The 27,833-nt window shown below is 39.5% G+C and overlaps 1 protein-coding gene across 2 annotated transcripts in view; it reads left to right on the forward strand.

Moving 5' to 3' along the window:
- The window catches only part of UTP20 (UTP20 small subunit processome component), an 86,387-nt gene extending 59,070 nt beyond the window's left edge, over nt 1-27,317 (forward strand). For both annotated transcript variants that reach the window (XM_061417059.1, XM_061417062.1), the window contains 24 exons: nt 419-558; nt 808-890; nt 3,010-3,302; nt 3,609-3,748; nt 3,924-4,080; nt 7,359-7,457; nt 8,169-8,336; nt 9,704-9,870; nt 10,567-10,708; nt 11,600-11,716; nt 13,389-13,559; nt 13,791-13,922; nt 14,330-14,440; nt 16,193-16,272; nt 16,711-16,780; nt 16,907-17,089; nt 17,835-17,966; nt 18,434-18,566; nt 20,576-20,763; nt 23,229-23,300; nt 24,882-25,133; nt 25,322-25,448; nt 26,600-26,745; nt 26,989-27,317. In XM_061417059.1, coding sequence (XP_061273043.1) covers nt 419-558; nt 808-890; nt 3,010-3,302; nt 3,609-3,748; nt 3,924-4,080; nt 7,359-7,457; nt 8,169-8,336; nt 9,704-9,870; nt 10,567-10,708; nt 11,600-11,716; nt 13,389-13,559; nt 13,791-13,922; nt 14,330-14,440; nt 16,193-16,272; nt 16,711-16,780; nt 16,907-17,089; nt 17,835-17,966; nt 18,434-18,566; nt 20,576-20,763; nt 23,229-23,300; nt 24,882-25,133; nt 25,322-25,448; nt 26,600-26,745; nt 26,989-27,144 — 3,459 coding nt within the window. In that variant the 3' untranslated portion in view covers nt 27,145-27,317. The remainder of the gene's footprint in view (nt 1-418; nt 559-807; nt 891-3,009; nt 3,303-3,608; nt 3,749-3,923; nt 4,081-7,358; nt 7,458-8,168; nt 8,337-9,703; nt 9,871-10,566; nt 10,709-11,599; nt 11,717-13,388; nt 13,560-13,790; nt 13,923-14,329; nt 14,441-16,192; nt 16,273-16,710; nt 16,781-16,906; nt 17,090-17,834; nt 17,967-18,433; nt 18,567-20,575; nt 20,764-23,228; nt 23,301-24,881; nt 25,134-25,321; nt 25,449-26,599; nt 26,746-26,988) is intronic.
- The last annotated feature ends 516 nt before the right edge of the window (nt 27,318-27,833 follow it).

Genomic DNA, 27,833 nt, shown 5'->3' on the forward strand with positions numbered 1-27,833 from the left:
CCTCATTAAGGTATGAGAGTAAATCTAGCTTCTCTTCTTCATGAGATCTGAAAGAGTTGTCTCCAAAGCATTGTTCTTATGAGTGCTCAACAGTGCAATCTATAGTTAACTTTGACATTTATCAACTTTTATACCTTGAATTTACTTCACACTTGTAGGCTTGAACCTATAAAGGAGGTCTGAGTGAAATAGAGTCTAAAATGTGTTAAAGCCTTTAATGAAAGGAAGATATCATTTGAAATTGACAGAAGCTTTTCCAGAACTAGAGGAAAACTATTTAACATAGTTTGGGCATTCTTTCCTTTCTATAATTTCTGATCACCTGCTGTCTAAGATTTTTATTGTACCAAGTTAGCTGTGTATGTGTATTTTATTTGCAAATACTTATTCTTACTGATGCTCTTGATTTGTTTTACAGCATGAAAATATAACCATTGCTGCCACAGAAGTTATTGGAGCTGTTTGCAAACATCTCTCTTGGTCAGCATACGTGTACTACTTGAAACATTTCATTCATGTCTTACAGGCGGGACAGATCAATCAAAAGTTGGGTGTCAGGTATGGCCAAACTTCTTATTTTTGTTTTGTTTTTGAAATGTAAAATTTGGATTCTTTTCTGAAATAACCTTTCTATAATCCCAAATTACTTTTAATTTGTATCAATGAGGTGATACTAAGATTTGTTAAAGTAAAAAATTACCTAAAATAGGAAAAAGTAATTTCAATTTTTATAAGTCTAACTTTCCTTTTAAGAGTCAAATGATACTAATTAATCAAATGAATGTTTCTATGAAATTTTTTTAACAGTTTGCTAGTGATAGTGTTAGAAGCATTCCACTTTGACCACAAAACTCTTGAAGAACAAATGAGAAAACTTCAGAATGAAGAGGGTAAGTTTTTTAAACTTTCTTAAACCAAATTTCCTTCCTGTTCTTCTGTTATTTATTATTATGAATTAAAGATGACAAAATTTAGCTTAACTCCCCTTTTTCTGCTCTTGTAGCAGTGACCAGTGAATGAGTCAGGAAGAAGTTAAAATGAATAGTTTGAATATTATTCTGAAAACTTGTTTAACAATAGAGAAGTCCAGTGTAAAATGTACGGGGCAAAAATCTGAGCTATGGGTTATTTACACAGAAATTCTCATTTGTCTTCATAAGAATCTTACTAGAACCTTAGGTGTTAGTTACTCCATATTTTTTATATGAGAAATTGAGATTTCAGATGTAAAGTAACTTTCCTAAAGCTGCACAGCACATAAACAAAACAAAGACTAATGGATAGCTGTCATTTATTAAGGTCAGTGAAGTGTCAGAAATGAGACTTTATCACATTTAATACTTATAATAGCCTTGCAAGTAAACCATCTCCAGTTTACTGGTGAAGAATCCAGAGCTCACAAGAGTTCAATTAATGGACTGTAGTCATGGCTTGTTAGCAGAGACAGGTCTGGATTTGCCCCACCACACTGCCCAGTTTGAATCCTGTAATAAGGGACGTTTCTGCATGAGCCCTGTTGGCTGCCATTATGATTTTCATGCTCAAGAATGTAGGTTTTTGCCAACATCTGTTGGATCATCGAAAAAGTAAGTAAGAGAGTTCAGAAAAACATCTACTTCTGCTTTATTGATTACACCAAAGCCTTTGACTGTGTAGATCACAACAAACTGTGGAAAATTCTTCAAGAGATGGGAATACCAGACCACCTGACCAGCCTCCTGAGAAATCTGTATGCAGGTCAAGAAGCAACAGTTAGAACTGGACATGGAACAACAGACTAGTTCCAAATCGGAAAACGAATACGTCAAAGCTATATATTGTCACCCTGTTTATTTAACGTACATGCAGAGTACATCATGCAAAATGCTGGGCTGGATGAAGCAAGCACAAGCTGGAATCAAGATTGCCAGGAGAAATATCAATAACCTCACATATGCAGATGACACCATCCTTAGGGCAAAAGCAAAGAGGAACTAAAGAGCCTTTTGATGAAAGTGAAAAAGGAGAGTGAAAAAGTTGGCTTAAAATTCAACATCAGAAAACTAAGATCATGGCATCTGGTCCCATCACTTCATGGCAAGTAAGATGGGGAAACACTGACAGACTTTATTTTGCAGGGCTCCAAAATCACTGCAGATGGTGACTGCAGCCATGAAATTAAAAGATGCTTTCTTCTTGGAAGAAAAGCTATGATCAACCTAGACAGCATATTAAAAAGCAAAGACATTACTTTACCAACAAAGGTCCGTCTAGTCAAAGCTATGGTTTTTCCAGTAGTCACGTATGGATGTGAGAGTTGGACTATAAAGAAAGCTGAGCACTGAAGAATGGATGCTTTTGAACTGTGGTGTTGGAGAAGACTCTTGAGAGTCCCTTGGACTGCAAGGACATCCAAGCAGTCCATCCTAAAGGAAATCAATCCTGAATATTCATTGGAAGGACTGATGCTGAAGCTGAAACTCCAATCCTTTGGCCACCTGATGTAAAGAAGTGACTCATTTGAAAAGACCCTGATGCTGGGAAAGATGGAAGGTGGGAGGAGAAGGGGATGATAGAGGATGAGATGGTTGGATGGCATCACCGATTCAATGGACATGAGTTTGAGTAAGCTCTGGAAGTTGGTGCTGGACAGGGAATCCTGGTTTGCTGCAGTCCATGGGGTGGCAAAGAGTTGGATACAACTGAGCCACTGAACTGAACTGAACCACAGTACTTTGGAAGCTTTAGAAACCTCCTTTTTCCCAGCCTCCCCATGTGTTCCTCAAGTACCCTGTACTTGCTATTCCACTCTTTTTTATAATTATCAGTTTACTTGTCTCTATTCCTCATTAGACTAAATTGTAAGAAAGTGAAGAGCCATAACACTCTCATTTACTTCTGTTTCCTCAGTCTTTATCGTGCCCTTGTAGTTGGTGATCTTTTTTTTATTAGATGTTGGTAGGAAAGACTACTTAACACAACTGTGTTGTTTCTTTATTTAAGTTGACTTTTGTTGTTTACTAAACATAGATACCACAGAAGTGATTGAGTTGCCAGAGCACGAAGCCATGGAATTAGAGCATATGGATGAGGACGAGAAGGAGGATGAATGTAATAAGACTTTGTTGGACAAGAATGAAGAGCCAGAAAACCCTGACCCAGCTGATCATGAAGGGACAGTGGCTAAGGAATCTGAGTGTATCACAAAGTCCATCTCCTTCCTTCCTCGGAATAAAGAAGAATTGGAGAGAACAATTAAAAATATCCAAGGAACCATAACTGGGGACATCCTGCCCAGGCTCCATAAATGCCTGGCATCTACGGTAATCATTCTGTCTGGGACCCAGCAGGTCTTTTTGAACTCAGGTGTCTGTGGGGCCTTATCAGACTGAGGCTCCTAACTGCATGGGTTGACATCAGCTTTTGGATTTTCTTTTTTTCTACATTTCACATTTCACTTTCCTTCTCTTATCTCCTCATCTTCAGATTCCTCTCCTGCAGCTAAGGGAGTAATGATCCTTCTTCATGATCATTTTGATACTGGTAGATAATTTTTCAGCTGCAAGGTTGTAGTGTTGGTAGGTCCCTAATGCATTTATTTTTGTTTCAGTTTATTTATTTTCTTACAGACTAAAAGAGACGAAGAACACAAACTCATAAAATCGAAGGTTGTGAATGATGAGGAAGTAGTTCGAGTTCCTTTAGCTTTTGCCATGGTTAAACTAATGCAGTCCCTTCCAAGAGAAGTTATGGAAACTAATCTGCCAAGGTATGTTATGTGACAAATCAGAAATTGGTTCTTCTTTTTTGTTAGAAGCACTGTCACAGTTTGCTATAATTCAGAATCCTAACTGGAATAATTTGGATTATGAGTAATTAAGAAACAAAAGAATATTTGTATTTTTATTTGTTTCTGCTAATTAGATTTTCAACTCATGTTCTAGTATTTTGCTGAAAGTGTGTGCCCTCCTCAAGAACAGAGCACAGGAAATCAGAGACATTGCACGTAGTACCCTCGCAAAAATAATAGAGGATCTGGGTGTGCATTATCTACAATATATTTTAAAAGAATTACAGACTACGCTTGTGCGTGGCTATCAGGTAAATTGCATCATGCATTTTATATTAAAATTGGGTTGGAGTTCACATAGTTGCATTTTAAACACTTAAGTCATGGTACTTTGGGTCTGTCTTTTGCAAAGTTAATCTACTAAGAGTGCAAACAAAAATATTTAAAAATTTCTAATCGATATTTTTTAAAAATCTAGTTTTTAAAAAGCCTTTTTATTTTTTGGAAGAATCTGTGATTTTCTCTCAAATCACTTGATCAGGTTTTGTATTCCGTGAGTTCTTAATAAAATTCTTGTTGACTTTATCGCCACAAATGTGAACAATATAAATTTGTTTTGAGTTGAAACATATGTCGTAAAGTTAGTAAGAGCACCAGGTGGAATGCAGAGCTCTTTGAGTAGTTACCTGGCTGTCTTGCTGCTCCCAGATGTGGGCCTTGGACACATGGCATCAGCAGCACCTGGGAACTTGTTAGGAGAATAGTCAGGACCTTAGCCCTGACCTACGCAATCTGCCTTTTTAAAGATCCCAAGTGATTGAAAGTTTGAGAAACACTACAGCTTGTTTTTCTGAAGTAACCAGCCAAGACTCCTGGTAGAGTGGTTGCTCTAGGTTACCATAACCATACTTAATTTTTAATAATCTGTTTAGAATCAATATTTTACTACTTCAAGTGGAATGTAAAAATACAGATCCCTTCACCCTTCCTTTGTTTAATAGTTGTTTATGTATTACTTCACCATATGTTGAAAACTTATCGGGCAGTGTTAGAGCTGTTTTGCTTTGTTTTGTTTTGATAGGTAAGAAGTAGACTTCCTCAGATTCAGAGAGAGGCATGCTCCGCAGACTAGAGTGTGGGCCACTGCAGACGGCGAGTGCAGCGCAGAGTTTTGCTTTTAATCCTCAGACATTTATCGTTTCTACTGCTTTTTCTTCATTTCTGAATTTCCAGATTTCTTCCTGGTATCATTTCCCTTTGGTCTAGGCAAGCATGTAGAGCACGTGTGGTGGCGACAGACCCTCTTTGTTTTCTTTCCCTTGTGCCTGTCTTTGTTTCACCTTCTTCCTGAAGGACATATACTTCTGCATTGACAGTTATTTCTTTTCCTTTCAGCACTGTAAAAATGTCATGCCACTTCTTCTGGCCTTTCTGATAAATAGTTCTTCCCCTCTGAGTAACACGTTATTTTTCTCTGGCAGCTTTAAAGACTTTTTCAGCAGTTGAATTATGAGCACAGATTTCTTTGGTTTCACCCTGTTTGAGGTTTGTTGAGCTTCTTGGTCACTTTGGAAACTTTTCAGCTGTTATTTCTTCAAATACTTTTCTGTACTGCACTCTTTCTTGTCTTCTGGGACTTCAGTGAACTGTATATTAGACTTTTGAAGGGTCCCATCCATCCCTGGGGGCTTCCCTGGTGGCTGAGTGATAAAGACTCTGCCTGCAATGCAGGAGACCCAGATTCGATCCCTGGGTCAGGAAGATCCCCTGGAGGAGGGCATGGCAGTCCACTCCAGGACTCTTGCCTGAGAATCTCCATGAACAGAGGAGCCGGCAGGCTGCATTCCGTGGGCTCACGCAGAGTTGGACGCAACTGTAGCGACTAGGCCGCAGCAGCACCCATCCCTGATGCGCGGCTCACGTTTATTTTTCAGTCTTCTTCCTTCCTGTTTAGATTACATAATTTCTGTTGATTCATATTCAAGTTCACTGACTCCTTCCTCTTTAATCTCCATCCTGCTGTTGGACCCATCCAGTAAATTTTCTTATGTCAGTTATTTTTCTTTTCACTTCTCAAGTTTCCTTAGTTCCTTATATCTTCTGATTCTTTGTTAACACTTTATTTTTCCATGTTTCACATCTCCAGCTACAAAGCTGGCACTGTTTCTCCTACTTTGCCACACACTTCCCACAACTGTAACCACACAGAGGCTAGGCAGTGGCAAGTTGGAGAGAAGAGCAGCTTGTGCTCTTGTGCTCTTCCAAACTGCAGTCCCACTGAAGGAAAGGAAGGTCTCCCTGCAGAGTTGTGGCTGCAGCAGCCCCTGTGTCTAGGCCACTGCCACCACCAGCACAGGATCCTTGGAGTGTAGGAAATGGAGAAAAGAAAAACAAAATAGATTTCCTTATTCTCTTGGAACATTCTTGAGTTTTCTCTCCTATTCCTAAAGCCACAGGACTTCTCATAGACTTCTCTGAATCCTAGCATGATTTCCATGTTGGCTGGGGGATAGCCATATAGAAAACAGGGGTAAACTCACTGGAAGTTTGGTGGTACTTGCACTCTGGTGTTCTTCCCTAGTAGTGGTTCCATGCATCCAATGTCTTTAGCAAACACTTTAAATATATAAAGGTACTTTAAGATCATAAGTACCTTTAAAGGCATATATATGAAATTATTCCTTTAAAATCCAATCTGTATATTGACAGCCAAGTGTATTTTCGTAGCACATGGTCATTACCTGTTTACCTTGATAACTTACAGCAGTGGAAGCAGTGTAGAGAACATACTCTGTTGTATACTCTGGCACCATCTGCTTTCAGATCCTGACTTCACCACTTCCTGTTCCTGTAACCTTGGGCAACTTGCTTGACCTTTTTGTGTCTCAGCTTCCTCAAGTGAAAGCGCTGGTGCTATTTCTCCTACACCATAGATTGAGTGAGGAATAAATGATATAGTATATGTGAGAAGTAATACAGTGTCTAGCCCATAGTAAGCTCTAAGGAATGCTAGGTGTGATCACTGTTTAGGGCAGAAACTTGTTTTCTTCATGTAGGCTCCTTAATTCAGAGGTTGGTTTTTAAAAGTTCAAGATTTGTGTGTTCTTTATGGACTTCCCAGGTGGCGCTAATAGTAAAGAACCCTCCTGCCAATGCAGGAGACATTAGAGACTGGGGTTCAGTCCCTAGGTCAGGAAGATCCCCTGGAGGAGGGCCTGGCAACCCACTCCAGTATTCTTGCCTGGAGAATCCCATGGACAGAGGAGCCCAGTGGGCTCCATAGGGTCACAAAGAGTCAGACATGACTTAAGCAAATTAGTATGCATGCTGTTCTTTAAAAATGATTGGCCTGATTTAGTCACAGTGATAGACCCTGTGCATGTGATGTGTTTCTGAGCATCTTTTCTACAAAGTGACCATTTGGCTAAAGGACTTTAGACCCTGATATAAGTATGTGTTGTTTAGCAAAGCTTCCTGCAGTGCTGACAGATATATAATCAGAGTGTACCCTTTGCAGTCCTCCTTGATCTTGTTCTTCCTACTGTGGTGTTCCTGACCATCTGTGCTCTTCTCATACATCTCACTTCAGGTCCATGTGCTAACTTTCACTGTCTATATGTTGCTGCAAGGCCTTACCAACAAGCTACAAGTCGGGAGTTTGGACTCTTGTTTGGATATAATGATTGAGGTAAGATTCAGAGAAAGGAATTCTGATTTTTTTTTAAGAGTTCAAAGAACACAAATTATATCATAAAATAAGACACAGTAATAGCCTACAAACATATATTAATATAAAACATAAACATGAAAATAATGTACTGTCTCACCTCTTAGGATGGCAGAGGTTTAAAAAACTAAGATTCAAGTGACATGAGATGGGTGCCCTGCTGTAGGTCCTGAGTTGGTATAATCAGGTGTGATCTGGGGTTTGTACAAATGTATATTCACCAGAACTGTATGTATAATAGTGAAAAATTAATAACACTCAACTTTTAAAATTGGATAATACAGTAATTTGGAGGGTGGGTTAGAAAGACACTAAGTTTGGCACACAATCTTTTGTTTATACATTAAAAGTTTAGATACTACATTTTTAAATGCATTAATTTTGATAATTAAATTTCAAATATCATGAGACTTTCTTAAAGGGAAATTAAGCTACTTTTTGGTAATAATCAAAAAAAGTCCCTGTTTGTGTATTACATAGTTATATATGTAAATCTATGTAGTATTCTTTTGTTTTCCATTGGTATAAACCTTGAAGTGTTTCTGTAATTGGTCTCTAAGCTACATTGAAAAAAGTGAAATCTAATAGAAATTAACCATAAGCAGAAACTGCTTATGTTGGCATATCTTGCTTGAGTGTACATAATTACCATTTAGCTTTTTTCTTTTAAAGATTTTTAACCATGAGTTGTTTGGTGCTGTTGCTGAAGAGAAGGAAGTAAAGCAGATCCTCTCCAAGGTCATGGAGGCACGAAGAAGCAAGAGTTATGATTCTTATGAAATCTTGGGCAAGTTTGTAGGAAAAGATCAGGTTACAAAACTTATCCTTCCACTAAAAGAGGTAAGGACTTGAATGTAATGTAGGGAATCACCACCTTTCAGTATCTTGAGTTCTTGAAAAGAGCCTTGAGCATCATGAATCACTTTAGTACTAAGAACACCAGTACTGTGTGTCTGGCAGCCCTGAGATGGGCATTCTGATCCAGGAGTCAGATGTAAACCATGAGATGCAGAAGGAAAGGCAACAGAAATTGAATTATAGGTGAATTAGACAGCTGAGTCCCATCAGTAACTGCGAATAGCCTTTGGAGTGAGATGCTGCTCCCAGATTGCCAAGAGTACAAGAACTGCATTTATTGAACATACCACTGTGTTCTTAGCACTGTGCTTCATTATGTCTTCTAATCTGCACAGCCATCCCTGAGATTGACAGTACTTCCATCTGACACACGAGAAAATTCAGGCTCAAAACGGTAGAAAGAAACATGAATAAGTAGAAAACCCAGGATTTCATGCCAGATCTTTCTGAAGCTGTAATTTCAAAGCTCACATTCTTTCCATTTTCATTCTGCCTCCTATTGGGCAGGGACTGTACTTTACCTGCCTTCAGAGTGGTCACTGTGCCTGTTGCAGGGGTGAACATTCAACAAGCATTATTAATTCACTTTATTACAGTTTTACATACTAAACCTAGAGCAAAAAACCCTATCTAATGACGTAAATTAACTAATTCCACTTGCTTTGATGCTAGATTCACTCCCTAATTGTTCCTAAAATACATTTAGCTTATCTGAGCCTAATCTAAGAATGTTAGATATGTTTTTAAGATGAAAGAATCGACAAAGCACACATGCTTTCCATGTAAATTATCAAGTCCCTCCAAGGTAATAAAAGTTACTAATACCATGTCCTGTGCAGAGGACTACCTGTGACACACTGAGGGTTTTCCTGGGGTGATGGTGCTAAGCTCCCATTAAGTTCCTCTGATTTGGCCCAATACCTAATATCCCAGCCCTGAGGCTTAGCCATCATATGTCTTCATTAGCATGGTTTCCTGTGAGGAGTGACTGCGTTGTGTTGATGTATATGTGCTTGTCTGTAAATCACCCCATTTAATGCACTTGGAAGGCTGGCATCTTCCAAGTGTCACATCCTATCTCCAATCCTGTGCCCAGACCTCAACAACAAAGGGAATACAGAGGAGGCTCAAAAACTCCAGAGGCATACGCTAATGGTAGTGATTATTTCTGGGGTTGAGGTCATGGGTAAATTTGATTTTATGTTATATTTGAAATTTTATTACGAATGTTTGTTTTTTAATTAGGAAAAAACATATTTTAAAAATAATAGATAAAACAAATCAAACAAATATATAACAAATCAAAATGCAGTTCTGTCACCTCAGCATGCATTTGTGTTTGCCTTTAGATCTTGCAAAATACCACAAGTTTAAAACTGGCCCGGAAAGTTCACGAAACCTTACGCCGAATCATATCAGGATTACTTGTAAACCAGGAAATGACAGCAGAATCCATTCTGTTGCTTAGTTATGGTTTGGTCAGCGAAAATCTCCCCCTGTTAACACAGAAAGAAAAGTAAGTTTGCAAAAAACAACTATCCTTTAGGTACTTGCTTCAAATAAGCCATTCAGTTCTCAGCGTCTTAAGTGGGTTCATTTAATAACTGGCTTTAGTAAAAGAAAAAAAAAGGGTATATTTATCTGAGGTGTGATATGGTGCTACTTTGTGTTTGGACTGATGTCCTTCCAAGTGATACATGTCAACACAAGATGATTTTTCTGCTGAATGAAGTATCTGTGAAGGTTACCAATTATTTTAACATTTCTCTGACACCACTTTTTAGATATTTATTCAATCCAAGTTAGGGTAGATTTTAAATATATACTTCTTGTTCTGACCAAACAGAGTCTTAGACCTCCAAAGATTTTTAAATACCTATTTGTGAAACTTCTTTTGGATTTTGCTTCTGGGGTGTTCTAAGAAAGACTCCTTGGCATTTGTTTTCAGAAATCAAAGGGAGCGTCCTTTTGCTGTTCATTTTAACTTAGATGTGCGTTCACCCCTCTGACCTCTGCTTCTGGGGCTCTAGAAACTTTGATTAGCAACCTGATCATCCCTTCTGTGTCTCATGGTTAAGGGAGAAAAACCCCACAGCCAAGAGCAGTTATTTGGTGCTGGATGCTCCTCACCAGAAAGAGACACAGTGGCTTCTGGGGATGCAGCATCTCAATGTGTTTGTTTCCACTGGTTTTCATTCCATTTGACTGACAGAAATCCAGCAACCCCTGCACCAGATCCACGCCTGCCACCCCAGAGCTGTCTTCTGCTCCCCCCAACTCCAGTTCGAGGCGGACAGAAAGCTGTCGTGAGCAAGAAAACCAACACGCACATATTTATTGAGTCTGGACTTCGGGTAAGAATTAACCGTAAGTAAGACTTGGGGCCCACAGTTATTCTGTGCCTTTTAATCCTCTGCTGAGTTTCCAGTACTGCTCATTTCCACTGGAAACGCTTTTTACCATAAATTACGGAATTCGTTTTAAGGTGCATTGGTCCATTTACTATTTATTACTTATTTTGATGGTAGAACTTTCTCAGAATTAGTGATTCTGACCTAATATTTACAGTGCTTTCACTGTTGCTTTGCCTATGAGTTTGTACCTCTGAACTACTCTTAAATTTTTTTAAAAGATGGTGAGGTTTTGAAAACACAAGTTTGATCATTTTATTGTATATATTTTTTTCATCCTTCATTGGCTCCCATTTTCCCAGGAGAGAGCCCTGTCTTTCATTTGGGCCACAGCCTCATGCTGGATGCAGGGCTTCCCTTCAGTTCTCTAGAGTCACTACACTTTTCCCACCCCAGTACCTCACCATCTATCCTCCCTCTGCCCAGGTCCCCACAGAACTCTCAAAGCACCCTCCTTTTATAGTGAATTATTCCCTAGAGTCTGTCTTCCTGGCCAAGATCCATCAGGGCAAGGACCCTGCCCATCTTGGTTTATTGCCACATCCTTCATGCTGGGCCAGTGCACAGAATCAAAGTAGATGCTGGGCAATAACCACTTGGTAAATGAACTTCGAATCTCAGCTGCATGGTGAGCTCCTACCTTCTCCATTTACTGAGACTCTCCCAGGTGGTTCCCTTTTCTTTGCACTTTTTATGATTTCAAATAGAAGCATCTTAACTTTTCACGTTAGTCTTTTAAAATCATTTCACCTTAACCTCATTCTTATGCCCTTATTCTAATCTTATTCTTATGCCTAACCTCATTCTTAGGATGTATCTTTTTAAAACTTCTAGCTGTTGCACCTTAGTCTGAAGACCTCCAAGGTCAAGTCTTCAAGTGAACATGTCCTGGAAATGTTGGATCCTTTTGTGTCTCTCCTCATAGACTGCCTGGGTTCCATGGATGTGAAGGTGAGCATCTGTTGCTTCACAGGACCTGTGTCATGCAGAATACCTAAAACTTGTTTCTAGGCTTGTGCTTCACAGGGTGATTGAGTTTTTAAAGACATTTATAACAACATGAACCACCTCTGTTCCCTGCATTAAATTGCTCCCTTAACAGCAATTTAATAATAATGGAGAGCCCTTAATAATTATAAAAGCCCTTCTAAGGCACTTCCCTGGTGGTTCAGTGGTTAAGACCCTGTGCTTCCAATGCAAGGATCACAGGTTCAATCCCTGGTTGGGAAGGTCTGCATGCCACTCAGTGAAGCCAAAAAAAAAGCCCTTCTAGGTACATTAGTTGTTTCATTTGATCCTCACAACTTCGTGAGGGTAAGTGGTGCTGTCCCCGTGGCGGTGATCATCTTCTCCTTGTCACTGCTGCTCACTGCCATGATTCCTCATAACAGCCCATGAAGCATATATTATTTATGCTTCTACTTCAAAGATGAGAAATCCAGGCCTTTAGCTAAGTGACTCATCGCCTATGACAGATCTAGGATATGAGCCCCAGTCTGTCAGACTCCAAAGCCCACACCTTGCCAACCTTGTCAGATGGCCTGTTTTACAGTAAAGGTGCCAAGAGGTAAAGGAACATCTCTGCAGTCAAACAGGTAATAAGCTGCAGAACTGGGATTGAAGCCCTGGTTTTTCTGACTCCTAAGCTCTTTCCTTGGAGAAGGCAATGGCACCCCACTCCAGTACTCTTGCCTGGAAAATCCCATGGACGGAGGAGCCTGGTAGGCTGCAGTCCATGGGATCGATAGGAGTCAGACATGATTGAGCGACTTCACTTTCACTTTCCACTTTCATGCATTGGAGAGGGAAATGGCAGCCCACTCCAGTGTTCATGCCTGGAGAATCCCAGGGACGGGGGAGCCTGGTGGGCTGCCGTCTCTGGGGTCACACAGAGTCGGACACGACTAAAGCGACTTAGCAGCAGCAGCAAGCTCTTTCCTCTGTCTTCATCTGATCCAGACCAATAAGGCCATTCCAGCAATCAGAGTGTAGGCATCTATTGGCTAGTGCTGAGCCAAGTGAACCAGCTTATCTAGATAATCTCGAAGGCTCAGGGATCCTTTTGTAGTCACTTGATCCCAGTACATTTCTCATATCTTTGGCACTCCACATAACTATATCAAATTATAGGTCATAGTTCTCATGCTTAATTTCTGAGTCAGCTATCTACTCTTTAAATGGCAGAATGGCATCCTTTTTTTGTCGTTATTTCTAACACTCTGTAGAGTGTCTTGTGACATAATATAAGCTCAATAAGAATGGATTACATGAAAGAACCATTCTAGAAAATTGGAAAGGCATTTATAATGTGATTCTTCAGGGAAAAAAAAAAAAGAAATGCTAAAATTGGCCAGCCCATCTAATCATTTACACATAGTAGGTTAAGAATGTGGTCAGTGAGCACCTTTTCTCACTTGCTTGGGCTGTACCTTCCATCGTGTCAGGAAAGAGGAAACTTCCTTATCTTATTCTTACACTTCGGACATAGTGTTTCCTGAGTAGAATGGCAGAGCACTTCATTCCTTCAACTTGATTGCCCAGAGTCTACACAGCCTCAGGTGCTGGATTCTTGAGTTTGGTCACTTCATCAGTTGATTGGTTTTTTCTGTTTTTTGTTTTTCAGGTGATCACAGGTGCTTTGCAATGCCTGATCTGGATCTTGAGGTTCCCCCTGCCATCTATAGAAATAAAAGCAGAGCAGCTGACAAAACACCTTTTTATTTTGCTGAAGGACTATGCAAAACTCGGGGCTGCCAGGGGCCAGAACTTCCACCTGGTGGTAAACTGTTTCAAGGTGAGGTGTTTTCACTTGCACTTAGAAAAAGCCAGGACCGGGACTAGCAACATAGTGAATTTTCCTCATCATCCTTTATGGTCTTGGTCAAAATTTCTTCCAGATTAATTTGGTAAGGCCAGAGTGTTAGTATACTGTGTGAAAAAACATTGCTGTTGTATTGAGTGCTTATGATTCCCCTGGATCCTGGTCTATGAGATGCTCTGTTAACCCACTGTTGTTGACCTGCAGTGTGTGACCATACTTGTGAAGAAAGTGAAGTCGTACCAGATAACTCAAAAGCAGCTTCAGGTTCTACTAGCATATGCTGAGGAGGACATCTATGATACTACAAGACAAGCCACTGCATTTGGTCTTCTGAAGGTATGGCATTACCAGATTGTTGGGTTGTGCAGTGTACGAGCCTCATGTCAGATATTTAGAATTATATGGAACATAGTGCTCTGACTAGCTGTAGATAGTTCTTAAAAAGATTATTATTTTTTGGTTGATTAATTATAAGCTAACATATCTACTTACCAAAATGTTTGAATGTGAACTCTATATTAAACTTTGGGGAATTCTGTACAAAGGCAGGTACTTTACTTATACATTTCATAAAATTGACCATTATAACCATTTTTTTTAAGTTTATATTTTTTTTCTTTTGGAGATAACTTTCATTATGTTTGAAAACTGCCTGAGGCTACTTGAACATCAGGTCAGCTTAGTAAACAAGAGGCCATTGCAGTAAAACATGAAATGAGTATGTCTTCTCGTTTGTGTTTTAGGCCATTTTATCAAGAAAGTTGTTGGTCCCAGAAATGGATGATGTCATGCGGAAAGTATCCAAGCTGGCAATCTCTGCACAAAGCGAACCTGCCAGAGTCCAGTGCAGACAGGTTTGTGAAGAGAAGTTTTTTCCCATGGTTGGGCCCTGCCTTCTCTGTTTGGTTTTTAGGTAGAGAGATGTCAACACTGCTTGAATTCTGAAAACTGTGTCATGCTGTTGCTTGATTCTGAGACTCAGGAGCCCATTCACATACCAAGTACAGGGCCATTTTTCAGTATAAGGAGCATTTTGAGTATAGCCCTTACGTGGCATATTTCAGGTGGATGAAGAAATACATTTTCCTCTGCAGCATGGTAACCTGCAAGAAAGATTTCCATATGGTGGTCCAGTCAGAGTCCCTATCTGTCCTATATAGCAGACACACACAAAGCAGAAATCCCACGAATAAAAAAAAAAAAGAAATCCCATGAATGGTTATTTAATTATAATTATCCTAAGTACCATGAGGAAAACAATACTGTCATATTTCTATTTCATCACTTAAAGACACAGCATTACTTATATACCTCAGAGAAAGAAAAAAACTTTGACATAGTGGTATGATGCCATTCATTGTAAGATATCTCAATTTCAGTCGATATGTTAAAATGTGGAAAACTGTACTTCTTAAAATCTGCAAAATATGGAAGAACATATGACACAGTGGAAGACCACCCTAGTGGGACAGTGAGGGAAAGGTTTCCTGAGGATTGGCATGTAAGCAGAATTTGAAGAAAGAATAAGGCTTAGCCTTGCAGGTTGGAAGATAAGCCTTGAGGTGGGTACGAGCTTAGCTTGTCGAAGCTGCCAGATATGGCAAGACCTTGTAGTCTTGTTAAAGATTTATGGCTTTGTTCTAAGAATAACAAAAAGTCATTGAAATCAGTAGGCAGAGGAATGACATTAGCAGGTTTATTTTCATAAACTGTCCTGATAATATGACCGCATATCAACCCAGGAAATAGAAGGTTCTGAATTGCAAATATGAACTCAGGAGTTAAAGGAGGGCTGGGCTGCTGAGGCTTGTCTTCACAGAAAGTTAACTTATTTAGGAAGCAGGAGGGCCAGGTGCTGTTTATTAAGCACTAGCTGCACGCCCAGCACTTTACATACACGGCTTCTATTTGTAACTTCCCTTCAAAGGAAACAGTACCACCGTTTTATGGTTGACGGAAAAACAGGCTTTGGAAAGGTTAATGATGTGCTTAGTTCTCACAGCTTATTAATAAAGGAAGCTAATACAGCAGTTTGAAGGCTCTGAAAGGAGAGCCTTTGGATGTAGATACACTAGGCATGGAATTCTGCTACTATCACCTGAGCAAGTTACTTAGCTTCTGTGCCTGTTCTCTTCATCTGTAAAAGGGATCATGTCTACTTCGTAAGGGAGTATGAAAACCAACTGAGCAACACTTCATCCCGTGCTTGACACACAGAAGATATTCAGTAAATGCAGTGGTTATTATTACTATCACTATTATTGGTATTTTTATTTCAGGAGAAATATGGGGTTGAACCACAGTCCATACTCAGTTCACCAAAGCCTCTTTTCAGAGTGATGAGCTTCCAGGGTGTGACCTGAGGTTTGGAGCTCTAAACATCCAGGCTCATGGTGGGCCAGGACTTGACTCTTCACCAGGCAGGACCTGAGGAAGTGAAGTGGGAGGAGAGGGGAGAGGCACAGTTATTGACTCAGGAGGTGGACTTCACCTAACTGATCACCCTACTATTTGTAGCCTACCAGTGTGTCCCAGAAAGCAGGTCAGGAAAAAGGAATCCTAGAGAGACAGGCTCCAATAATCTCTTGTGTGATTTCTGTTTCTAGGTTTTTCTGAAATACATTCTTGACTATCCTCTGGGTGACAAATTGCGACCAAACTTGGAATTCATGCTTGCTCAACTGACGTAAGTTGAAGTCATAAACCATACAAGGCAGGGGTGGGGGCAGGTAGGTTCGTTCTCCTTTCAATGTGTGGGCTGTCTGGAAAAGAGCAAAGTCAAAACATAAAGGCACATTTTCCCAGGGTGCTATCCTATGAACCACTGGCTTGACTGCCAACCACTGTACCTGGCTTCATAGAGCAGTTCTGTAAGCTGCTTTTCAGTTCAGTCTGATCATCAGTTGTCCCTAAAGTCTGCTTAGGAGAACAGTAAAAATCTAACAGTTATATTTTAAACTGCAAAGTAGCCTGATAAGTACCTGTATTAAAGTTAGGAAAATGGAGTTTTTTCCCACTTTTTAAGAAATAGACTGGTACCTTGAGGCAATATTTTAAATTCTTAAAAATAATTACTGGTCAATTTTAAAGTTACTAACAAGTCATTCGGATGTTCTTACCCTAGTTATGAACATGAGACCGGGAGAGAGTCCGCCTTGGAAATGATTGCTTATCTCTTTGACACGTTCCCTCAGGTACTGTGAATCACAGAGACAGACTGTCTGTTAACTGTGGCTCCTGGGAGCCCCTGGTCCTCCTTTGGTAGGACATATGTGAGAATTCTGGTCTCGGTGTGCTCAGAAGTATCTGTTTTCTTTTAGGGACTGCTCCATGAGAACTGTGGAATGTTCTTTATTCCTCTTTGTCTAATGATGGTGAACGATGACTCTGCCACGTGTAAGAAGATGGCATCCATGGCAATCAAATCCTTACTCAGTAAAATCAGCCTTGAGAAAAAAGATTGGCTCTTCGATATGGTTACCACCTGGTTTGGGGCAAAGAAGGTCAGGGTTGCTAATAGTCATACTGCAAAGAAAATACTGAGTTTTTGGTGTTTATACTTTAAAAATACATATTATACTTTGTTGAATTAGTTTTTCCCAAGTAGCTTTATTGTTTTTATTTGATTATGGTAATAATATATGCTTATAGGAAACTTTTAGAAAATATAAGAAGTTACAGAGAGTAACAACAAATAGAGAATAACATAAAAATCACCTGTATTCCCACAACAAGGTCAGTGTTGCCCAGTTACTCCACTACATGAATGTATTACAATTTACTTAACCAATCTCCATTGATATCTTTGTTTCCAATTCATCCCCATTGATGAATATCTGCTTATACAATTTATAGAATGTATTTTGCCAATAATTGTATCAACTTGCTAAATCTAGCCCCATCATCACTGGCCCATCTTTGTAGAATACAAACAACACATCGTAACGTAACACTGGCTTTAAAATCAGAATGGGATTTTGGGCAGGGGGCCTGGAATGCTTTTTTTTTTTTTTTAATAAAAAAATGAGAAAAGTTATTCAGTGGATAATCATGAATACCACTTTTTAAAAATTTTGTTCTAGGGAGATGAAGATTTCTTTGTATTTTTCATATTAGCTACCAAAAATCCACATTCTGTTGACTTCTGGTATCATAAAGAACTACTGAGGGCAGTCATAACCACCTTCATTTCAGTTTTGGAAACAGCCTCCCAAGTTTATTGTCTTGTGATGGTTTTATTTTCTGTAGCACTTAAATCGACAACTAGCTGCCCTGATCTGTGGCTTTTTTGCGGAGAGTGAAGGAGTCAATTTTGAGAGAAGACTTGGAATTGTTCTTCCTGTGATTGAAAAGGAGATTGATCCTGAAAACTTTACAGATGTAAGTTATATGTTAGGGAGTAAAAGTATTGGCTTATTTTTGTAGTTTTACTTGAGATAGTGTAGCTAACAGGTTACATATTTGTGTCAAAAAATTTTTTATTAATAAAAGTAAGAACTCAGTGCAGTTCTTCTTTTTTGAAATGAAGATTAAAGTAAGTTATCTTCCATAGTATATGATCAAAATTTCATAAGCCCCTAGGGGACATTTAGCAATGTTTAGAGACAGTTTTGGTTGTCACAACTGGAGGATAGAAGAGTGTTACTGTTGTCTAATGGGTGGATGCCAGGAGTGTTGCTAAACATCCTCTAATGCACAGCACAGTCCCCCAAAGCAAAGAATTACCTGACCAAAATGTCAGCAATATTGTGGTTGAGAAACCCTGCTACAGATGTACATCCTGGAGTAAAAATGTCCATAGAATACTTTGAAATTATTGTCTTATTTAACATTCTTCCTACTTTTAGATCATGGAAGAGACTGAAGAAAAAGCTGCAGATCGCCTTCTGTTCAGTTTTCTTATACTGATAAGTAAACTCATCAAGGAATGTAATATCATTCAGTTTACCAAGCCCTCTGAAACTCTGAGTAAAATCTGGAGTGAGTATTTCCTTTTTCTTTAAAAATAAATGGAATATATAGTATCAGGGGGAAGGTTCATAAGAAAAAGATTTAATAGGTCTTTCAGATTGATTACAGTGAAAGTATGTTTTTCTGGGAGGAAAAGCAAATTATATAATCTCATAAATAATATATATCATTTATAAATAAAAAAATTAATTATGTTAATTATTGTTTAGTTGCTAAGTATTGTCTGACTCTTGTGACCCCATGGACTGTAGCCCTCCAAGCTGCTACTCTATCTATGAGATTTCCCAGGCAAGAACACTGGAGTGGGTTGCCATTTCCTTCTCCAGGGGATCTTCCTGACTCAGGGATCAAACCTGTGTCTCCTGCATCACAAGTAGATTCCTTACCATTGGGCCACCAAGGAAGCCCAATTATGTTAATTATGGAAGAGTAAAAGAAAGGAAGAAGTTTCCCGAAGTCCTCCTTGCTACTTATTTGTTACACATTTCCATCCAGTCTTACTTTTGTCAAATAGCCATAGGGTTTTTTTGAGGTTGCCTGATTCCATATAAACTTTTATATCCTGTTTATATATAAGTAAGCATATTATTATTCAGAGAAGGCAATGGCACCCCACTCCAGTACTCTTGCCTGGAAGATCCCATGGACGGAGGAGCCTGGTAGGCTGCAGTCCATGGGGTCGCTAGGAGTCGGACAAGACTGAGCGACTTCACTTTCACTTTTCACTTTCACTCATTGGAGAAGGAAATGGCAACCCACTCCAGTGCCAGTGTTCTTGCCTGGAGAATCCCAGGGACAGAGGAGCCTGGTGGGCTGCAGTCTATGGGGTCACACAGAGTCGGACACCACTGAAGCGACTTAGCAGCAGCAAGCATATTATATATAACATATTTAGTAGATATCCTTCTAATTGGCTATAAATAATCCATTGTGTGTAAATGTGCCATAATTTACTAAATCATTTCATTGCTATGGAAATATTTAAGTTATGTAACACTCTTTAAATAAAAAATAAGATCCTAGAATTATTAATTTAACATTTTCGCTTTGATTAATCAAAACTAAATACTAGGAAATAGACACTGCAATGAATGCTTTAAATAACCATTTGTTTCAAGAGAACTCATGATTTTATGAGAAAAATCATCCAGTTACTAAGTTACTGTATAGCCTACTCTGGTATGGCTCCATTGAGATATTACAAAGGTTCATATAAAAAAAAAAGTAAAACCATCTTCGTGAAATATAGCATAGACTAAAACTAAGATATGACACGGATTGTTCAAAATTTTAGTCCTGTTCCCCAACACAAGGCTTTTCTATTGCACTTCCCAAGTGTGGTATATGGAGAGTTGCTCTGAGAATAGCATAAGAGTATGAGCTTTAAGGGCGCATAATGAAGATCCTTTAAGAGGTCATACTTAAGGATATGAGCTTTGGGGCCAGATTGAGCTTGGGTCCAGGCTTGGTTCTGCCTGTTACAGCTTGGCACATTACTTAGCCCCCTTTGGAACTATAAACTGGGAATGACAATTCCAACCTCACAGAACTGTTGTGAGGTCTAAATGAGCTAATATGTGTAATACACTTAGCCTATGGCTGGCACACAGAATGCCTTATTAAATGATACCTTTCCAGTCAGCTACCTGGTGCCACTGATTTCAACAGTTAGGAGAAACGAGTGTACTCATATATATATTTACATTAATTTTAATTTGAAATTGCAGTTGTTAATGCTACCTTACCTCCTTGAATCTGAAGCTAAGTTCTTATGAAACTGGCCTGCTTTTAGGCTTACTCAGATCTCTTTTCTCATGTCATTTCTCATGGTAGGAGTTGGTTCTCTAGTTATTTCAGTCTCTACCTCACTTCTGAGAAGGCAGGGACTATTTTGTTCATCTTTGGTTCCTAAATTCAAGCACATAATAGATACTCAAGAAATGCCTAATTAGTCGTGCTCACCACCATAGAGTCAGGAAAGCCTTGAGATGTCTGAGAATGTGTTTTGGCTCCCTCAGGTCACGTGCACTCCCACTTGAGATATCCGCACAGCTGGGTGTGGCTCACAGCAGCCCAGATTTTTGGATTGCTCTTTGCCTCTTGCCAACCTGAGGAACTTATTAGAAAATGGCATGTCAAAAAAACTAAAAAGAAAGTCTCGGAATCTGTCGCAATCCGCTTCCTAACAAGTGACCTTGAGCAAAAGGTAAGATTTTTCTAACACCTTTTCCTTCCCTCATCTTCGTGAGGTATTCATTCTGGTTCATGTTACTATCTTGGGGTTGGCCCTTGGGAGGAACTCTTCCAGTCAACAATTTGATGTACATGTGGATCCACACGAGTATTAGTAACTAGAGAGGGGTCACCCTCAAGGCCAAGGTTTTTCGAAGAAAAATTTTAGACCCTGATCAGATTTTTTATTTGCTTGTTTAGCACATGTATCCTCCATTACATATTTAAGTTCTTTATCAGTGCTAGAAAGGAAGATACTGTCTGTCATGCCTCCTTCATAACCTTGTTGATGCCTCAGTGAGATCATCATGTTCATGAAAATGTTAGGCAGGGACCATGTTATATCTGTCTCCCATATCTTAGGGCCTAGCACACCTGGCTTACAGTGGGAATGCCATAAATATTGAATGAGTGGAGGATCAGTTCAGTTCAGTCGCTCGGTCGTGTCCAACTCTTTGTGACCCCATGGACTGCAGCACACCAGGCCTCCCTGTCTATCACCAACTCCCAGAGTTTATTCAAACTCATGTCCATTGAGTCGGTGATGCCATCCAATCATCTCATCCTCTGTCATCCCCTTCTCCTCCCACCTTCAATCTTTCCCAGCGTCAGGGTCTTTTCAAATGAGTCAGTTCTTCGCATCAGGTGGCCAAAGTACTGGAGTTTCAGCTTCAACATGAGTCCTTCCAATGAATATTCAGGACCAACCGATTTTCTTTAGGATGGACTGGTTGGATCTTCTTACAGTCCAAGGGACTCTCAAGAGTCTTTTCCAACACCACAGTTCAAAAGCATCAATTCTTCGGCACTCGGCTTTCTTTATAGTCCAAGTCTCACATCCATACGTGACTACTGGAAAAACCATAGCTTTGACTAGATGGACCTTTTTTGGCAAAGTAATGTCTCTGCTTTTTAATATGCTGTCTAGGTTGGTCATAGTTTTTCTTCCAAGGAGCAAGTGTCTTTTAATTTCATGGCTGCAGTCACCATCTGCAGTGATATTGGAGCCCCAAAAAATAAAGTCTGCCACTGTTTCCACTGTTTGCCCATCTATTTGCCATGAAGTGATAGGACTGGATGCCATGATCTTAGTTTTCTGAATGTTGAGTTTTAAGCCAGCTTTTCACTCTCCTCTTTCACTTTCATCAAGAGGCTCTTTAGTTCTTCGCTTTCTGCCATAAAGGTGGTGTCATCTGAATATCTGAAGTTACTGAGATTTCTCCCAGCAATGTTGATTGCAGCTTGTGCTTCATCCAGCCCAGCATTTCGCATGATGTACTCTCTATATCAATTAAATAAGCAGGGTGACAATATACAGCCTTGACGTATTTGGAACCAGTCTGTTGTTCCATGTCTAGTTCTAACTGTTGCTTCTTGACCTGCGTACAGATTTCTCAAGAGGTCAGGTGGTCTGGTATTCCCATCTCTTGAATTTTCCACAGTGTTGTGATCCACACAGTCAAAGGCTTTGGCATAGTCAATAAAGCAGAAATAGATGTTCTGGAATTCTGTTGCTTTTTCTATGATCAACAGATGTTGGTTATTTGATCTCTGGTTCCTCTGCCTTTTCTAAGACCAGCTTGAACATCTGGAAGTTCATGGTTCACGTATTGTTGAAGTCTGGCTTGGAGAATTTTGAGCATTACTTTGCTAGCATGTGAGATGAGTACAATTGTGCAGTAGTTTGAGCATTCTTTGGCATTGCCTTTCTTTGGGATTGGAATGAAAACTGCCCTTTTCCAGTCCCGTGGCTACTGCTGAGTTTTCCAAATTTGCTGGCACGTTGAGTGCAGCACTTTAACAGCATCATCTTTTAGGATTTGAAATAGCTCAACTGGAGTTCCATCACCTCCACTAGCTTTGTTCATAGTGATGCTTTCTAAAGCCCACTTGACTTTGCATTCCAGGATGTCTGGCTTTAGGTGAGTGATCACACCATCATGATTATGTGGGTCGTGAAGGTATTTTTTGTTCAGTTCTTTTGTGTATTGCCACTTCTTCTTAATATCTTCTGCTTCTGTTAGGTCCATACCGTTTCTGTCCTTTATTGTGCCCATCTTTGCATGAAATGTTCCCTTGGTACATTTCAGGTAACTATAATAGTGTAACTAAGGTAGCGGATTTTTCTCTGGGGAGATAGAGTGGAGGATGGAAGAAAAGAAAAGAGGGAGGGAAAGTATTTGAAGGTTGTAAAGTTGTCTACCGGTAATCTAAAGATTATGATTTATATCTCCCCGTGTCCTTTAGTTAAAACGCTTATGACAGATAGAAGGGAACATTTAATTTCTGCTCATGAACCTTCCTTCTCCAGATCTATGCAGGTGCTCATTCAGAGAAAAATCTACTACCTTAGTTGCATTATTATAGTTACTTGAAGTTTTTGAAAACAATCAGGAATACCCTGTGTTGTGTCTGCTAATATCCATTTTCTTTTCACAGATGAAAAGTATCTCCCTAGCCTCTTGCCATCAGTTGCACTCCAAATTCTTGGACCAGTCTCTAGGAGAGCAGGTATTATAATCCTTCCAGTTAAATATAAGGGACCTATGCTACCAACAGTATAGGAGCAAGCTCACATTTGGTTTTTGTTTTTCCTAGTTAAGTCTTGGGGAATTAAATGAAATATAAACAAACATTTATATACATGATCAATTAGGCACACATATCTAATCGACTCTGGAGTGCATACTGGGATTACTCCTGGCTCTGTTTAAAATTACCAATAAAAATGGTACATTTGGGGGCTTTGCTGGTGGTCAGTGGTTAAGACTATGCTCCCAATGCAGGGGGAATGGATGGCACAGTGAGGCCAAAGCAGTCATGCCAGGGTGGACAGTGGGTGGGGTCTCACACAATATATTTTAGTAGAGGCTGATAAACCGTACATACTCAGGACAGGTAGGAAGAGATTGACTATACTGACCCAGGATGAATGAAACTATGGATTTTAGTTCACCTTAATCTTGGAGTTAACAATGTGAAGTGGCTGTTAAGGGGGGAAAGGCCTCCAAATCTGGTACTGTCCTCACAAAGGCCCAGCTTCTAGAAGGAAGTGATACTCTTGGCATTAACTCTTGATGGCCAGGCTGGCCTTGGACAGCGTGTAGTACTCTGAGTACCACATTTGGGGGAACCTTAGGCACACAGTAGCCTTGGAGTAGCCAGGATGATGAAGGTGTGTGCAAAACCAACTTGATTTCCTCCTTCACACAATAGGTGTGAAATACCCACAGCAGAGATTTCATAGATGTCCCAAGATTAGGATTTAATAAATGGGTCCATTATTAGAAGACTGAAAAAACCACCCCTGGGCAGTTTAATTTAATGGGATACGTGAGAAAGAAGAGGCTCAGTATATAAGAACTTGGGCTTGAATTCTAAAGACCTTGACTTCTGGTTTACCACTTTGGGTGAGATTCAACAATTCTGAGCCTGCCTTGGTTTTCTCTGCTGATAATAGTACTTGATGTGCTCAGTTGTGTCTGACTTTTCACAACCCCATGGACTGAAGCCTGCTAAGTTCTTCTGCCCATAGATTCTCCAGGCAAGAATACTAGAGTGGGTTGTATCTCCTGCTCCAGGGGATCTTCCTGACCCAGGGATAAAACCCATGTCTCTTGCATCTCCGCATTGGCAGGCTTATTCTAATGCCACCCAGGAAGCCCAGTAGTACCTGATAGGGATATTTTAAAGGTGAATTGGAATGTATACAAAGCAACTAGTCAGTGCTCAAAAAATGAAAATTGTTATTTCTATGAGGACTAGCTGAAGGAATTTAATGCAATGAGGATGAAAGCTCTCTTGAAAAATATCAATGGATGGTCAAGAATGAAATTACTCAGTGGGACCTTAAAGAACAGAAGCCGGCCAAATGGATAAAAGTTACATGGAAATAGATTTGGACACACTGTTGGGTAAACTGAATTTTTACAAAAAGGGACTGCTCATGAATATTGGAATACCAGTTTTTTATTGTCTAATTATAGGATACCTGTTTTAGCTTCTGCTTTACCAAGCCATATTTATTGCAAAATCAGAATCTAATTCTTACCTTTCCCCTCTCCCCACCTCCCCACACCCCTTTTTTTTAAGGTTGTTAAGAATTTGTTGTTTGTAGCCAAAGTCTTATATTTACTGGAACCTGATTCTGGGGACATAAAAGAAGACACGGAAGAACAGGAAGTTTTAGGTGATGGCATGGCCGGAGAGGGTGTGGAAGAACACAAGGCGTGTGCAGATGAGAAAAAAGAGCACAGCAGGCCAGCCACACTGCTCTGGCTGATCCAGAAATTGTCCCGGATCGCAAAAGTGGAAGCTGCCTATTCACCTAGAAATCCCTTAAAGGTGTGCATATGCAAAATGGCTGAAAAGCAGTCTTTTTTTTTTTTTTTTAATGATACTAGCTATCCTCCCAAGTCCCTAGAACCTTTTGAACCCACAACTGTAGCATAATATCTGCCCCTAAATAGACCTTGTTTTCTAAGTTAACTCTGTAGCTACAAGTACAAACGAAAAATGATCTGTACTTTCAGAGAACATGCATCTTTAAATTTCTCGGAGCCATAGCAATGGACCTTGGAATAGACAAGGTGAAGCCGTACCTCCCAGTGATCATAGCGCCTTTGTTCCGGGAACTGAACAGCACCTATTCAGAGCAGGGTAATTCTGCATCCTCTTCTACATGTTAAAATACCTATCTTCTCTCCTGAATGCTTCCTTCTTCTTTTCTGTCCTCCCTTTCTGCCAGAGTTTAAGAAAGAAAACTAGCTAGGTATCAAGGCAACAGCAAACAAATAAGGCATATTTGTGTTATTTTTTACTATCTTCTGTATGCTTTCTTGTGTCTAAGAGTGAAGGTTTCTTTCCTAAAGGATGATGTTTTTTAACTCCTAAGTGTAGATTAAATATTAAAAGAAAACTAATTTGGAGTGGTTCTAAACCTCACAGTACTGTGAACAATAAAGAACAAATGTCACTATAAGTCTGTTAAGAATTATAAGGCAAAACTATCAAATAGTTTTTACTTCAGATGTTCTCATTTTTCCCAGTATATTTTCTTGCCTGGTTTATTTGGTACCTTTCCCTCAGTGATCCTTAAGTTATCTCTTTTGGTAACAGGACTAGTGGAAATTAGGGATTGGAAAGCAAGGGAATAATGTTAAAAAAAAAAAAAATGAATGTTAAAAAGAGTTTTAAAATATTAGTAAATGACGTAAATGTCAAAACAGGAGCTATCTATTCCTACAACCTTGAGTTTCCTTAGAGTAGGTCAGGTTGGCTTTGGCTCTCAACCAACATTTATTGAGCACTGAGTATTTGCCAGGCACTGGTGGTTAAAAGTCTTTGATCTGCCCCGTCCACCCCAAAAAAAAAAAAAAGAGGTTACAGCCAGAGCCAAGCCTCTGTGACCCATGAATTAGAGAGGACCTAGAGATACATGCTTACCTTTCTTTGCCCCCATCTGCACAGACCTGAGCAGGGTAATAAAGGTAACACAAAACATTTGTCCAGTTCTCAAATTACTTTAATGTCTTCTGAGCCAGGATCCCTGTAGGAAAGTGCTTCACGGTCTCTGATCTCTGGCCACATCCTTGACGAGGAGGTGCCATGGAATGCTGTGTCCAACACTTCTGCTTATTCTCCTATCTCAGGAACTCAGAAACGAAGAGACTAGTTTTTAGATCAGTGTTTAATGTTGAAGTAATAAAAGCGATCATGCCTTGGGAATTTAAATTTTGCATGTTAATTTTGTACATATCCAAATATGTTCTTTCCTATGCATTCCTGATTGTTACTCTGTGTGTCATTAGATCCTTCACTGAAGAATCTATCCCAGGAAATCATAGAATTACTGAAAAAGCTGGTCGGGCTCGAGAGCTTCTCATTAGCCTTTGCCTCTGTACAGAAACAGGCTACTGAGAAAAGGGCACTCCGGAAAAAGAGAAAGGCTTTGGAGGTAGGCTTGCTGCTTGAAATTGACCTGTTCATTGGGCTTAACTATTTTTAACCAGGCATGTGTGCGTGTGTGTATCATACTTACCAAGGGAGGAAAGAGGAATTGGCTGTGTTTGAGAGGTGGGACTTTATAGCTGGGGCTCCAAATTTTGTGATGTTCAAAAATGGTCCATTTCTGCATTTGATTTTTATTGGTTTAACATTTACTTTAAAAGTAATACAAAATTTCTCTTCTTTTTTCAAGTTTGTAACTAATCCTGATATTGCCGCCAAGAAAAAGCTGAAGAAACACAAAAATAAAAGCGAAGCAAAGAAGAGAAAGATTGAGTTCCTGCGGCCAGGCTATAAGGCCAAGAGACAAAAGAGCCACAGCCTGAAAGATTTAGCAATGGTGGAATAAAGTGCTCCCTGTGCTGTGTCCGAACTTACCCTGAAACATGAACTTTCTGGTGTACCTGCTAGTCCAAAATCATAGCAGGTTTTATTATTTAATTTAAACTTTGGCATAGATTGTATAATATTATACAGTTTAATATAATTCATGTTTGTTTTTAATTAAAATATTTCATAATACTACTGTATCTTCACTGTCTAAAAAGCATTTGACACTAATGATAAAGAGCTTAAAATGTACTTTTCTTTTTAAAAATACACATTAAAATAGCAAGACAACAGAAGAAGTTAGGAGTAAATCAAGCAGATGATTTGCAAAAGTACAAAATTTTATATAGATATTTATAAAGCTACATGTACCCATTTGAATGCAGAGTTCCAAAGAATAGCAAGGAGACAAGACTAGAGCTCTCTTCTAGGAAATCAGAGATACCAAGGGAACATTTCATGCAAAGATAGGCACAATAAAGGGCAGAAATGGTATGGACCTAACAGAAGCAGAAGCTATTAAGAAGAGGTGGCAAGAATACACAGAAGTACTATACAAAAAAGATCTTCATGACCCAGATAACCATGATGGTGTGATCACTCACCTAGAGCCAAACATCCTGGAATGCAAAGTGAAGTGGGCCTTAGGAAGCATCACTAGGAACAAAGCTAGTGGAGGTGATGGAATTCCAGCTGAGCTAGATCGAA

This window comes from Bos javanicus, chromosome 5 (assembly GCF_032452875.1).
Source record: "Bos javanicus breed banteng chromosome 5, ARS-OSU_banteng_1.0, whole genome shotgun sequence".
Classification (NCBI taxonomy): domain Eukaryota; kingdom Metazoa; phylum Chordata; class Mammalia; order Artiodactyla; family Bovidae; genus Bos; species Bos javanicus.